Source organism: Pleuronectes platessa, chromosome 13 (assembly GCF_947347685.1).
Source record: "Pleuronectes platessa chromosome 13, fPlePla1.1, whole genome shotgun sequence".
Classification (NCBI taxonomy): Eukaryota; Metazoa; Chordata; class Actinopteri; order Pleuronectiformes; family Pleuronectidae; genus Pleuronectes; species Pleuronectes platessa.
In genome coordinates this window covers 18,328,333-18,343,257 of record NC_070638.1, presented here as the reverse complement: position 1 = coordinate 18,343,257, position 14,925 = coordinate 18,328,333, and the positions used below count along the sequence as shown (strand labels likewise).

Below are 14,925 nucleotides of genomic sequence, written 5' to 3'. Positions count from 1 at the left end.
GACTTTAACACATACAAATAGGCAAACGGGCGGCTGAGGCACCTACATGCATATAAACAACGTGACCAGACTCATGGACAGCCTGTTCATGTTTACTCTGGGTATAAACTCCTCTTACTTGGCCTACTAATTGCAACCAGACCACCAGACCAAGCAAGGGCCGTTTGTGAGTGTGTGTGTGTGTGTGTGTGTGTGTGTGTGTGTGTGTGTGTGTGTGTGTGTGTGTGTGTGTGTGTGTGTGTGTGTGTGTGGTTAGTTTATGAGTATTAGTATAGTGGGTGAGTTTCCTTTTCATCCTGTTCTTTTTCATTCTGACTTATAAAATGTGTGCTTTATAAAATAAAGCATCCCAAATGTTCTATCCCAAGGACATGAAAGCTCAGTTTGGCCCCGGTGCCATGTTGTTCTGCTTGGGGGCCACATCCATACTATTGTCATGTCCTGATTCTAAACAGGCATTAACATCTATTGGTGGGGTTTAAGGCGCCTCCGAGGGCTGGGTGAGTCAGTTCAAAACCCCAGCTGCGCTTTGGCATCTGTTTCTTCTAGTGCATGGCATCAATACTGGTACAATACATTATTTGTGCACGCGCAAGCGCTCAAACACGGGTTCCGGCAGAGCCACGGCGCCTCCAAGCGGACAGTGGTAGGCACTGGGGGTACGCCGTGCGCTTACAGGAGGAGGGATCACAGAACTGTTGCTGGGGCTGGACCGGGACAGGAGAGCGAGCGCACGGGTCTTCTGCTTGAAGTCAACGCGCATCCGAGGCTTTATTTCCCATTTTTCTGATCCCGGGTGCCCTTTTCTTCCTGTGCTGTCCCTCGTGCTGAGATGAGATAATCTGCACAACAGAGGCTGCCCACGAAGTTTTGAAGCTCTTAGAAAGAGTTGAGGTATGTACAGCTTTTACGCGCAACTTTACGCAGCATTCTGTTTTCCGCTGCCCTCCTTATGTGTCTCTCTCCGTCCTTCACTCTGTTTCTCCCCATTCTCTTTGCTTGTCCTGACTCTAACTCTCATCCACTGCATAGGCATTTTACAGCCAAACCAAACTTTTGATGCGTAAATTATTTTAAATCCAAAACTACTTGCGTATGGAGGTTGTGAAAGCTTAAAGTATACCATTATAGTGTGCGTGTGTGTGTGGGGGGGGGGGGGGGGCGGGTCAATACAACTTTTCATGATATTAACCTGTGCTGTGTTGCAATAAAAAACCATGGGGACTTGCCACTCAAATCTTCAGGCCTGGGCAGAGGGAAAGATGTGGGGCAACTGCAGGAGCGACTCCACCGCAGATGACAGCTATTTGTCCGCTAGAGGGAGCCACAGCAAACAGAAAAGTTTGCCTTAATGGGCAACGTTTGGCATATGGTCCAGTGACATGTCGCTTGTAGTGTCAATTGTTATCTGGGTGTGAGGGCAGTCACCTGTCCTCCAGAGGCCTCCCAGTCAGACCCTCAAGTGCCCCAAAGGCCATGTATTAAATGTCAGTTGATTGTTTTTTGGTGATTTTATTGAATACAATTTTTTCTTGGGATACTCAAATGATAAAAGGTAGCAGGCAAAGTACCCGAAATTGCAAACATGGATCAATGCATTACGACACTCCTTGTGGGATAATCGGCCATGACGTCCCAGGAAACCTGGCGTAGTGTGAGTGCAGGGAAATCCTCTGGGGGGCAGCAGACTGTGGCCTTGTGAAGTCTTGTGGTTTCAAACTGAGAGGTACGACTAACTTTGTCCTGTCCGGAAAACGTCATCAGGCGCCAAAATGTCGTCATAGTCATTCTTTTATGTCATCAACCAGTAATATTTGAATAGAGGTTTTGTATTAGGTTTTGACAATTTGTTCCAGTTTTGGTCTTATATGTTTTATTTGGTCAAACAGCGAGTCGGTTGATTACTCATGTATAGATTCATTGGTTGTGTTGAGTGTCTATAGTGGCTCATAGGCCTTTGTGCTGGTTTCAACATGAATAAGCTATAATGTAGCAAATGTCATGTATGTTGATAATGAGTCACTTATTCTACTTTCGTTGTTCACATTTGTACGCTTGCTCACAAAAAAAAGAGGAGCCGTGTTCGACTCATGGGATGGCCCCCAAACCCATTACGTAACTGTGGCAGCCATTTTGTTCCCTTGGCAACAGTCAGTAGACATTTGTTTTTAGGACTTAGCTCAACTGATTCCAGGTGCAGAATATAGATGAAGGAATTTGTTATTCGGGAATTGTCTCAGAAGTTAACAAATGCTACACGACAGTAATAGTTTTATTGCTTTTTTAAATTTTTGGTGCATTATTATTTGCAATTGTACTGCATCTTTTTTCAGTTTTTAATACTGTGAAGAACTTTGTGTTTGTGTGTTGTTTTGGACAAGTGCAAGATAAATAAAGTTAAACGTTTTTTTCTTCTTCTTCATCTTCTTCTTCTTCTTCTTCTTCTTCTACTTCTTGTTCATAGTATTATTTTATTATTATTATATATTGTCATTATTTCTTTTATTATTTTAGTAGGTGAAATGATGAGGAAATTCTCCAAGTCAGACTGTATTACTGTATAAGGCTATCACACTAATGTTATTTTCTTGATTGATTTCCTTTCCATTTTTCTTTGACATTTCCCCACATTTAATAGAAAAAGAAACAAAGCTATTGTTGGCTCAAGCATTACCTTGTTCCTTTTTTGTGTCAGACAGGAGAAGGGGAAGATGCTGGGGTTAGAGGTCATCGTGCTCTGTCTTCTGTTTGGAGAACTGGCTCACGGCCAGAAAGCAGAGTGCACCAGTGAGTGTCCCGAACCTGAACTGAAGTTCACAGACATAGTAACATGTCAACACAGCTTTACTGACAATTGTGTGTGTGTTCCCTTCAGAAAAGAATGAATGTCCCATAGACGTGTACTTCACCATCGACACATCTGAGACTATCGCCCTGCAAGAGCCACCCCCTGGATCACTAGTGGAGAGCATCAAGGTTACTCGTTTATTTGAAATTTTATTGAACATCTACACAAAATATCCTGTTTGTGTTGGACCAAACTGTATTTGACTTGATGTATAAGGCCTTGTGTCTTGTTGTAGAAATTCACAGAGCAGTTCGTTCAAGGTTTAGAAGATGCTGAGTTCAAAGATGCCGTGCAGCTCAACTGGAATGTCGGCGGACTGCACTTCTCCCAGAACCAGTCAATAATCAGTTCCATCGGACCCAAGAAAGATTTCATCACTGTGAGTGACGCACCATCACATACACATACTGTACATGTCACATGCACCCAGCTCAGGTAAAATTTGTAGTTCTATGTGCATAAATAAGTCATTAAGTACTGAAATAGAGGTATTTGAGTCTGACCAACATTTTTATCACTGGTTCATCTTGTGTGCAGATCTAAATGGACGGAAATGTTAAAATTACAAAACTCAATAACTACAGAGTTCTACATCTTCTTGAATACTCCTTAAATGTGACCCAATGACAGTTTGATACGGGAAAATGTGTTGTCTTTGGGAAACTTTGCTTAACCACAGATTATCTTGAATATGAGTGTTGCCATCAAGTGCTTTAGACATCATAAAAAAACATCTTCTAAAAAAAAATTGTGTAACTTGACCATAGTTTTGTCCATGTCCACCAACATGGAGGAGGCGAGGTTTGTGACAGCCCCCAAAAGGGGTAACAAAATGATTTGTATTCCCCACAAGTGAAGTACTTGTGGCCTCGTGGTTTAAGATGTGTACTATGAAACTGGAGGTTTCCCAATTTGATTCCATCTTTGAACCTTCTCTCATCTAGTTTTTCCCTGCCTCATTGCACTGGCTTCATCACTATAATCGTGACTAAAGACTCAGCCTCAAGCAAAATGTTTTGTACATTACAGTGTAAAGAATTACATTTTTCTTCAGTATGTTACAGACCATTTGTCTCAGAGCTGTCCATTTAGAATTAGTCTACAGCCACTAATATTTAAAGGACAATATTGCATTTTATACAACTCTTTCTTAGCGGGGAGCACTAATTTCCTTAAAAGTTCACATGTTGTTCTTTTGGCAACCGCACCCTGCCTGGAAATAGCAATCTAGCACGCAGCCTTCTTTGAAGCTGCACTTTTTTTTTTTGCACTTTGGTATTTGTGTACAGATTAAAAATGTGTGGATCTTTAAAGGGTTGTGGTAGACAGGGTTCCTTTCCCGTAGACACAGCTAGGCTAGCTTTCGCCAATGTTTATGCTAAGATAAGCAAACCTGCTGCTGACTATAGTCACAGTCACATTTGTATTACTTCTCTCATCTATCTCCAATCATACAAGCATACTTCTCAACTTATAAGATATCCCGCCTTGGAGACAACTCATTTACAACTATTTCCAGGGTGTCAGAAATATCGTCTACCTGGGTAAAGGCACCTACATCGACTGTGCCCTCACCCGTATGACCAAGGAAATGAAAAGTCGAACCTTGGACAACCAGTCCCTCCGATTTGCTGTGGTCATCACTGACGGCCATGTAACCGGAGAACTATGTGGAGGCATCAAGGTGGCAGCAGAGAGGGCACGTGACGAGCGTATCCGATTATTTGTAGTAGCAGCCACGAAGAACGTTGACGAAACAGGGCTGAGGGAGATCGCCAACTCTCCTGCGACGGTCTACAGGAGGGACTTCATGGCCGTGGACCTGAGCCAGGGGAGAGCCATTATACATAAGGAAACCATCGACCGCATCATTAAGACTATGGTAACACACAGACAAACACACACGAAGGCACACAGATATGTATTAAACATGATCTGTGCCTCTATAGTTAAACCTTTTCTCTTTTTTCTTCACAGAAACAAATGGCCTATGCAGAGGTAAGACTGTAGTGTGAGCAAATAATCAGAAATGTGAATATTTATGTTTCATACAGTTTCATTAAAGACTGTTTCTCTTCATTACTTATTTAACAAAGTGCTACAAAGTTCCCTGTCTGGAGACAGAAGGGCCTCCAGGTCCAACAGGCCACGGTGGACAAAAAGTGAGTTTCATACACACAAACACACAAACACATACACACACACACACACACACACACATACTCGCACCCACACAAAACCTTGCACTTCTGTTTGGTGAAGATACTCATTGGCATATTGCATTCCCTAGCCCCTTACTCTAACCTTTATCCTCACAACTAAATACATAACCCTTATTCCAACCCTAATCTAACCCTCAAATGGCCTACTGAAAAGGTGAGCACCGGCCATAATGTCCTCACTCCATAAATTCTAGGCTATGGTCCTCACAAAGATATTTGTACAAGTACACACGTACACTCATATACACACACAAATAGACAGCAAAAAACATAAATAGACTATCGTATATTCTATGTAGCCGAGAGATCGATGATGTTGTAGAAGTTGTTGATGATGAAGAAAGGACTCCGAGGACCTAGTACCTTCAGTATAACAAAGTTTATTACACAGAAGTTTCACAGGTCAGGACGGGCATCTAGAAACCCGGAGACATCACACAGCCAAATGGTGAAAATCTGACTTGCAGGGGTCTTACACACAGTTATATAGGAACATTGATTCCTCCCTTGACTTCAGGTAAATGACGTCCCCTTATGGGATGTTTGACTAAATAAGGGCACTTTTTGTGTCCGAACATGAAGACACACTGGTCAAAAAGATTCCATCTACCAGCTGGTCAAGACAACTCCCTAGGTCAAAGGTCATACCAAAAAGGTAGAGTGCAAATAAGATAAACATCTGGAGGACTCTGTGAGAATATCTGAGTGTCCAAAAGATAGACATCATAAATGTTAACCTGTCATTATGTGGTTTAAGCATATACCAACATGTTTTACTCTGACGAATACACGACAAGACACCCATTGTGTTTTCTATGCATCAGTCGCTTTTGTCCTCACAGACATTTTCTCCTTTGAACTCATTGACTGCAGGGGGCTAAAGGTGACAACGGCGACCCAGGTCAGAAAGGACAGAGTGGTCGCCAAGGAGACCCAGGTATCGAGGGTCCAATTGGCCAGCCCGGTATCAAAGTAAGACTCAATATTGTTACTAACCTGTCACTCATTGCAACACATGATGTTTACATACATAAATTGTGTTGAATTATTTTCCTTTTTTCCCTCTCTATAGGGAGAATCAGGTCTTAAAGGCGACAAGGTCAGACATCAATTCATGTTTATTTGGAGCATCATTTGTCTTAGTAGCTGAGATTTTGATTGTATGATTAGTTTCCATGGTGATGACATGAATCTGTAAATGGCGGAGCTTTGACTCATTGCACATGAAATGACTGTTGATCTTCTGTTTGCCCACAGGGAGAGATAGGAGCTGTGGGTAAGAAGGTACGTCTTGTATTGTCTTTCTCCAATTTACGAACACATATGTCAGTTATCCCTCATCCTGGATAGTGATTGTCTTTTCTGCTCTAATTGTCTCTCTCTTTGTTTGCTAGGGTGTGGCTGGTATCGGAGGACGCAACGGGACTGATGGACAGAAGGTAGGACATTTAAAAGACAGAATTTTGAAGACTAGCTTATGTTGAACAGTACCAATGTTCTAATTTGAGATTTCAAACAGTGGATGTCTGATATTGATGAAGATCTAATTTTAGTTGTATGAAAAAATCTTTTGCCTTTTCAAATTTTTCAGGGTAAAATTGGACGGATCGGTTCTCCCGGCTGCAAAGGAGACCCAGGCGACAGAGTATGACATTGAACCAAATTTAACATAATTGGTAAATCCATACTGTGTTATGGCGTATTTATGATTTGTATTTGATGCTTTGCAGGGTCCCGATGGTCACCCCGGAGATGTCGGCGAACGTGGTCTTTCTGGAACTGATGGAGAGAAGGTAAACTGTCTAGTCTCCACTCAAAACACAAACCATCATCTGTCCAACATATAATTCAATTGTGTTTGTGTCCTCTCTTCAGGGAGATCCCGGACGTCCTGGTAGACCTGGGCCCATTGGCACGTCTGGAGACGCTGGCCCAAAGGTAAACCAGCCCCTTTCCTGTTACAGAGTAGAAAGCCAAAAGTCATGTTTAGTTATCAGTGGTGGAACTTAAAAGGCTAACATATGATCTTTCTTCTACAGGGGGAGAGGGGAAGTCCTGGATCACCTGGCATGCCTGGAAAGAAAGGAATCCCAGTAAGAAGAAGTCCATCACAATGAACAGAAATATATCAAACACGGTTGTATGTTGTGGCTCACCTGTGTGCATTATTTTGTAGGGAACAGGTGGAGGTGCAGGAACTAAGGGAGAACCGGTAAGAAAACATGACTCAACCAACGACCCATTCTTCTGTTTTTGTCTGTCTTTGTGTTGCTTTATTGTTCTCTGTTGGCTTTTCTGTTCTAGGGGAGGAGAGGGGAATATGGGCCAAAGGGTGGACCAGGGCCAGATGGAACTGCAGGAGACAAGGTATAATTTCATGGACACAGTTACAGTCAGTGTAAAACTTTTCTGCACTTTGAAGTTTTTGCATCGGCTTAAATGATTTCTATTCAGATGTACTTGAAAACATGGTTCCACCACAAGAAGGCTCATTGCTCATTATACTTTGTTTTAGGGTGAAATGGGGCCAGAGGGCTTGAGAGGGCTTGCAGGTGAATTAGGAAACAAAGGTACAAAGGTAAGAAGAATTGAATTACAATCTCTACAATCTGTATATGTCTATATGGATGTTGTGATTTTTCCACCCTTCTACTGCTCATCTTGTCAACACTCTTCTCTGCTCTGAAAAGGGAGACAGTGGTCTGCCAGGCCCCAGAGGATCACCAGGAGCACCAGGAGAGCCTGGGAGAAATGTAGGTTAAAGATAACATGTGGCCATCATATCAAAAAGTGCCTTAATTAACTTGTTTTAACACTGTTTGTATGGTAGGGTACCAGAGGTGACCCTGGTGATGCTGGACCTAGAGGAGTGTCCGGATCGGCTGGACCGAAGGTGGGTTTCTGTGTTCAGCTCAGTTCAGTACTATATTGTTCCGTTCGGGAAATTCAGCTTGCAACAGAGCACAGATAAATCCATTACAATATTTGCATACATACATTACAACAATAACACATAACACAGCAACACATGGATGGATGGATAGATACAGCAAAATTACATATGTGACAACACCAATTAAAAAAGTATATAGTGTGCAATATAATAGTGCAGCATTCAAAAGTGCAATGTACAGGTGGCAGCAAGTTGTATAAATAAATTAATAAATGATACCAAAGAATATGCCAAATCTTAAAGTGGGTATGTGTGGCAATATGTTCCTTTGGCTGTTTTTGTTTTTGTATCTCTTTGGCTGCAAATCTTAGTCTTTATTTCATCTCAATTCAGGGAGACGTTGGAAGACCTGGCTTTAGCTATCCTGGAGCGAGAGGACCATCGGTAACATACACACGCACTTCATCTCCTTAAATTTTGCCATTTGCAATAACACACTCTGCTAACAAAGCTTCCCACTGCTCTTCTATAGGGTGACAGAGGAGAGAAGGGTAACCGTGGACCTCGCGGCGGCAGGGGAGATTGTGGTCAAAAAGGCGGGCCTGGAGTTAAAGCAGGTCCAGGAGAAGCAGTGAGTAACCTTATGTAGTTTGATGTACTGTGTGTTATAACTTGAGGAAAATATAGGTGTTGATATAGCAAACATTTTTCTAAATGTCTTTTATATATAATAGGGTGAACCAGGCCCTCAGGGTGAACCTGGAACGAGAGGACCAAGAGGAGTGCTTGGGCGTGACGTAAGTACCGCACATACTATGCATACATGTGCTTTCCCGCTCACTGACTGTCAAAAAAACAGTTGCATCCAAACAGAAAAACGCTGACTTGTTTGTATGTTTAAAGTCATGAGCATTATCAGTTTTCAGACATAAGCTGAGAGACAGGATGTGATTTTGTGTGTTCTCCTCCTCTACAGGGAGATCCCGGTCCTGAGGGGGACCCTGGCCTGACTGTGAGAACTTCTCCTCTAACCCCTGATTCATCACTGGCACATCAACAGAAACACAGAGATGATACAGTGAATATAATGATGTGTTTGATTTTTTTCCTGCAGGAATGTGATGTCATGAACTACATCAGGGAGACATGTGGCTGCTGTGGTCAGTTTATCCACCATTGTATTCCCACTCTTGATTTGAGCACATTCTGATAGGCCGACAGATAATTACAGTTTATGTTCTTTGTCTCCAGACTGTGAGAAACGCTGCGGAGCCTTGGACATTGTGTTTGTGATTGACAGCTCAGAGTCTGTGGGCCTCACCAACTTCACCCTGGAGAAGAACTTTGTCATCAACACCATCAACAGACTGGGATCTCTTGCCAAAGACCCTCAGTCAGACACAGGTGAACACACTTAACTATAGTCATGAACATGTTCCCTTCCCTTTTATGTGGTATCAGAGTCTATCCTAAAAATGTCAAATTGGCTGCCGGCTCAAATGCGTAAACGTGGCTTGTGTTCCCAGGTACAAGAGTAGGAGTTGTTCAGTACAGTCACAATGGGACATTCCAGGCCATCCAACTCGATGACCCCAAGATCGACTCAATGTCTGCTTTCAAGGTCTCACACACAACAAGAATCAAACATACGCAAACAGCTCAGACTGTTCTTTCATCTCTGTTGTCCAGATGTTTCATAATCAATCAGGTCAGACATGTGCAGTCCTCACACATGGAGCAGATGGAAGTCATAGCAGTTGCATATGTGTCTTACTACATATTTCTTACATGTACCAAAATGTATATGTAATCTCGGATGCAAAAAGGTAGACCCACCCAGAAAGATAACTGTGGTAATTTTTTAACTTTTTACTTACTTTTAAACAAATATAAGCAGATATAGGTTTATTTGGAATCTCCTACATTCTATTAATACTCAGGAGCAGAAAATGTGTATTAAGCTACTGCTGACATTTCTTTCCAACAAATGCTCTCTTTATTGTCTCTTAAGTGACTTTTGCTACAAACTATACAATTTAAATGATTTAGGTAACTACTGGAGATGGAAAAACCAGAAGTTCATATATGCCCTTTGCTTATTGGTATAAACTTTCAAAGTTAAATATGTTCTCTTACACTATATTATTATTAGCCACAGGTATGCTAGCTACACAGCTATACAAGTATACATGTATGCTAGCTGTGTAGCTACAAACCTGGTGAAGTTAGCATGCTAACCAAGCTACTCACCATTAATATCTTTTTGGATACCACTAATGCTTACTGTAGCACATAGAAAGATTAATCTTTTCATGGAGTCTCTAGTTGTTGGTTTCTCCTCTTTCCCAACATATCCTGCTCTAGTTTGTATTAAACGACACAGTGAACACATCGCTCACTCACTACTTTCTCCGCCATTCAGGATGCAGTGAAGCGTCTGGAGTGGATCGCTGGTGGAACGTGGACTCCTTCTGCTCTGAAATTTGCCTACGACCACCTGATCAGGGGCGGCCGCAGAGCCAAGGCCAATGTCACTGTCGTGGTCATCACCGATGGACGCTTTGACCCTAGAGATGATGACTCGCTGCTCACCTACCTCTGCAGGTGCCTGACAACTTGGCTGTATAATAGCATTTTTGGAGGAGACGAGAGTTTTTATCTCATTACTTGTATTTATATGTTGGGTGCATGTGAGCAGTGATGCCAGTATTGATGTGAGTGCCATCGGTATCGGAGACATGTTCGACCAGTTTGAGGAGAGTGAGAGTCTGAAGAGTATCGCCTGCCAGAGGAACGGCAGGGTGATGGGCATGAAGCGCTTTGCAGACCTTGTGGCCGACGAGTTCATTGACCAGATTGAACACTTGGTCTGCCCAGGTACTTTTCAGAGACACATTGTGCATTGTGTTCAGATTCATCGTGAGGAGTTATTTTGGCTTTGACCCTATTGTCTGACATTGTGTCTCTCTCTTTGGTTTCAGAACCCACTATTGTGTGCCCTGATCTCCCGTGTAAATCAGGTAAGAGTTTGAATCATTGTCCATCAATAAGTTTTGGCTTTGCTCTTCAAAGTTCATACACATTGCATCATGATTTTATGCCTGGTTTACCAGCATTGTAATGGCGTCAGTATTCTTTGATCAAAGTGCTTGAAATCAGACAGTGTATGCCGATTAGGTATGTGGAAGTGAAAAAGGATTTAGGTTTTCTCTCTTTACACAACTTCTTTCATCACAACCAAGTGTATAAAGATGAATGAGTAAAGATTGTCTGAAAGTGTGTACTGCTATTCCATTTTGTATGATTCATCACATCTTCTCCCTCTCTATGATGGAAGGTAAAACATTTTTGCCTCTATATATGTCCATCTATTTGAAACATATGGATGCCTATAATCCATGTTAAGTATTAGAAGCATTGCGTATTTAGCTGAGGTCAACATATCTAATCAATTATGCGGCTTTAAAATCAACAGACACAATCACACTTGCCTTTTTGTGCACCTCGACATACGTTTGGCATCATAGTTAGTGTTGATGCGTAGTGTCTGTGGGACCCCGCCCACAATGTTATTCCGCCCACTTGTTGCAGGAGGGGGCAGCACTGTGGGGCAAGCCCCTCCCCCCTGGAAGCCACTGGCCGAGGAAGGCAGCCCCTCGTTGGTCCCCACCTCTTTGGAGGGTGTGGCCAGCCTGCTGAGCGGCCTGGGCGAGCAGCAGTATGGGGTTGGCGTGGCGACCATGGCATACACAGCCCAGAGAGCCAAACTTGCCCAGGGAGCGGACAGGCAGGAGTGGACCCAGCTTTTCATCGAATCCTTCAAATATATCTACGGGGACATTATGGGAGATCCAGAGAAAGCAATAGGACTCTGCTAATGCTAATATGCTAACCATGCTACCTCGCAAAAATGGATGCCAATGACTAATAAGCTTAATGCTGGACATAGAATATATTTTATTAAAACTTTGGGCATTTCTTTTAACTCTATGGGTGCAATACACACCTGGGCTAACGCAAAATAATTGCATGATATGAAGCAGGCCTCATAACGCTATAAAGGAGCCGTATGTCTAGTTGCTCGGCCAAAAGTCAAAATGTGGATTCAATATGTCCTCACCGTGTATTTCTCAATTAACCTACTGTACGTAGGTGGCGCTGTCTCTCAGAAAAGTAACTCTGCTAATTATATGATACATATCATTTCTTCCACCTTAGTGGATGAACATATTCCATTCACATGGAAAGCGGATGTCATCCAATTGTTGGAGACCAATTCCTCTATAGAGCCATTCATGTTGCTCCTGTAGAGAGCTCTTTGATGAAACCTCATTTCCACTGTGAGTCATCAGCTCGCTGACTCACTCTGACTTTTTTTTTGCTGTTTTGCACATATCCATAGTTACGGCCTCAATGTTTTTTTTCTTGTGTTCTGTGAATGACTCATGTTGATGAAAAGGCCATTACATGTGGAAAAAAATCTGTTTATACATGTCACCGTATACTGTATATGAGTCAAACGTTGGTATTTGTGGTTGGTTGGATGGTTCATTTACTTGGCACTGACAATGAAGGAACTATTGTATGTTATGCCCTAATTGGCGCATGTTTTGTTTCTTGCATGTGGCTTAGCTGGATAGTAAGGTGACTAGTGGAAAATTACTACAGAGCTGCCATAACAAAATATAAGCTCTTTGACTGCAACTTGCTGATGTGAATTCTATTTTTTTTTTTATAAAATGGAGTGTATTCTTGTACTGTTGTCTCAAGATAATAAAATGGCAGAGCAAAGTAAAAGAGCTTTCTTAACAAGGCCACAAGAAACCTGAGAAAATATTCCAATTCACTGGGACTAGCATATTTGAAAGATAAGCATGTTTCGTGATATTTTTGCTGGCTTAGACCATTCCAGCTGTATCTCACTGAACAGTGTCTTTGATTTAAAAAATGTCATCCGTCTGTCTGTTCCAGAGCCTGCTGTGGCAAGCTGTGTTCAGAGACCGGTAGATGTGGTGTTCATGCTGGACGGTTCTGAGAGGATGGGAGTGGAGAACCACCGCAGGGCCAAAGAGTTCATTGAAAATGTTGCCCGTCGCCTCACCCTGGCCAACGGCCCGTCCGATGAGAGGAACGCCCGCGTGGCTCTGCTGCAGTATGGCAGCCCCACAGAACAGAAGGTGGAGTTCCCGCTCACACACAATCTCACTGTGATCTCTGATTCACTGGGGGCTGTCAACTACATGGACTCCTCCTCTGCTCTGGGCAGCGCCATCATCCATGCTGTCAACAATGTGTTGATTTTACAGGTACGTGTATTACAAACACACTAGCGCACAATCTAACCTGGCTCTGTCCAAAAGTTGTTAAGTTTAGCCTAGCTTAACGATTGGAATCAGGAAAATAGCTAGCATGTTCTCTCCAAAGTTCAAAAATACACCTAACAATACCTTTCGTTACCACATTGTATTTCTTGGTTTAATCTGTAAAAGTAAAATCACAGTAAGTAGTTCTGCTGCTATGTGTCCTGATTAAAAGAAAGAAAATAAGTGTATTTCCTGAAATTGGCATGTTGTGTTTGTAGAGGGGAGAGCGCAAGACTCGCCGCAACGCTGAGGTGGCCTTCGTGTTCATCACTGATGGCATCACATCAGCTGAGCAGCTGGATGAGGGCGTCACCGCCATGAGACGAGCGGAAGGCGTTCCCACAGTGATCGCCATGGGAACCGACACAGACGAAGAGGTGCTGCAGAAGGTGTCGCTAGGGGACATGTCGGCCATCTTTAGAGGAGATGACTACACCATTATGAACAAGCCTACATTCTTTGAGCGCTTCATCCGCTGGATATGCTAGTGAGGAACTGTAATGCTCTCCACCATAGACCTAGAATCTATAGAGTGAACGAAAGACCTTCAGTGTAAACACACACAGGGGCAACAACCAACCTCTGCGGTCATTATCATTATGAATAAATGATATCAGGCACTGAAACGGCCACATATCCTCTTTTTATTGGTGAAGGTTAATTTACAGAAGCAAAAACAATCCACGTAGGAGTAGCACACACAGACACAATAACATAGGCTTACAATATCATTTGTAACTTGGTTGTATTTGTTCTAAAACCATGGTCCAACCAAAGAAACTCATACGTATAGTGGAGAGGTGTATGATTATTGAATGTGGATGAAACAAATTGTATTCTTTATTTTGTTTTTATTTTGTATTGATTTTCAGTTTGCAGAAAAGACGCTCTCTCTCTCTCTCTCTCTCTCACTCTCGCTCTCTCTCGCTCTCTCTATCTCTTCACAGTCACATTATTTTCATTAAAGGTGCTAAAACAGAAAAAAGGACAAAGCCATCTGACTGGTTCTGTAATTTTTTTTTTCATAATGTTAATGCTGTAATAACTGTAGTTTGTTCAGGGGATAAAAAAACACATGCAGACATGTCATCTCCATGGAACTAAAAGCACACATTGATGCCACAAAAGAATCACACATAAACACACACATTTAGTGAAGTTAATTAGACAAACAAAAGAACCCGTTCTGTAAAAATGAAGTCAAAATAAAGTCTAATGTGGTCACCCCAACACTGTGATTTGTGTTTGAAAGATGTACATATGTATATGGGTTTTTGATCAATGTGCAATTTGTCATTTAATCACTGTAACCTTGACAGCAAAGACCTGCCTTTAGTAGTGACATAAATCAAGGACATAAAAAAATAGAAAGAAAAAATATGTAGGAAGAAAATGCAAATATCTCACTGCTAAGATGTTATGTTTATCCTCTCCCCATTAGAGAAATATGTTTTAAAATGTTGATCCCGGTAGATCCGTAATTATTCCCTTAGATCTCAGTGAATCTGTTGAAAAATTCCCTGTCTATCAATGTTTGGCACCCTCTGCTGGACAGATAAATTCAAAACAACGTGCTGACGTGTCTGTTGCATTTAATTT

The 14,925-nt window shown here is 42.2% G+C and overlaps 1 protein-coding gene across 1 annotated transcript; it reads left to right on the top strand.

Annotated features, from left to right (window-relative positions):
• Positions 1 to 687: 687 nt before the first annotated feature.
• On the top strand, positions 688 to 14,556 carry col6a2 (collagen, type VI, alpha 2). Its single transcript, XM_053437772.1, has 32 exons — positions 688 to 894; positions 2,696 to 2,787; positions 2,876 to 2,976; positions 3,084 to 3,227; positions 4,368 to 4,730; positions 4,826 to 4,846; positions 4,945 to 5,010; positions 5,944 to 6,042; positions 6,143 to 6,169; positions 6,328 to 6,354; positions 6,465 to 6,509; positions 6,662 to 6,715; positions 6,801 to 6,863; positions 6,946 to 7,008; positions 7,110 to 7,163; positions 7,247 to 7,282; positions 7,375 to 7,437; positions 7,586 to 7,648; positions 7,761 to 7,823; positions 7,901 to 7,963; positions 8,357 to 8,407; positions 8,496 to 8,594; positions 8,698 to 8,760; positions 8,940 to 8,975; positions 9,078 to 9,123; positions 9,215 to 9,367; positions 9,490 to 9,584; positions 10,386 to 10,567; positions 10,662 to 10,840; positions 10,945 to 10,983; positions 12,935 to 13,269; positions 13,545 to 14,556. The coding sequence occupies exons 2-32, from the start codon at positions 2,712 to 2,714 to the stop codon at positions 13,812 to 13,814; spliced, it is 3,039 nt and encodes a 1,012-aa protein (XP_053293747.1). The 5' UTR covers positions 688 to 894; positions 2,696 to 2,711; the 3' UTR covers positions 13,815 to 14,556.
• Positions 14,557 to 14,925: the final 369 nt, after the last annotated feature.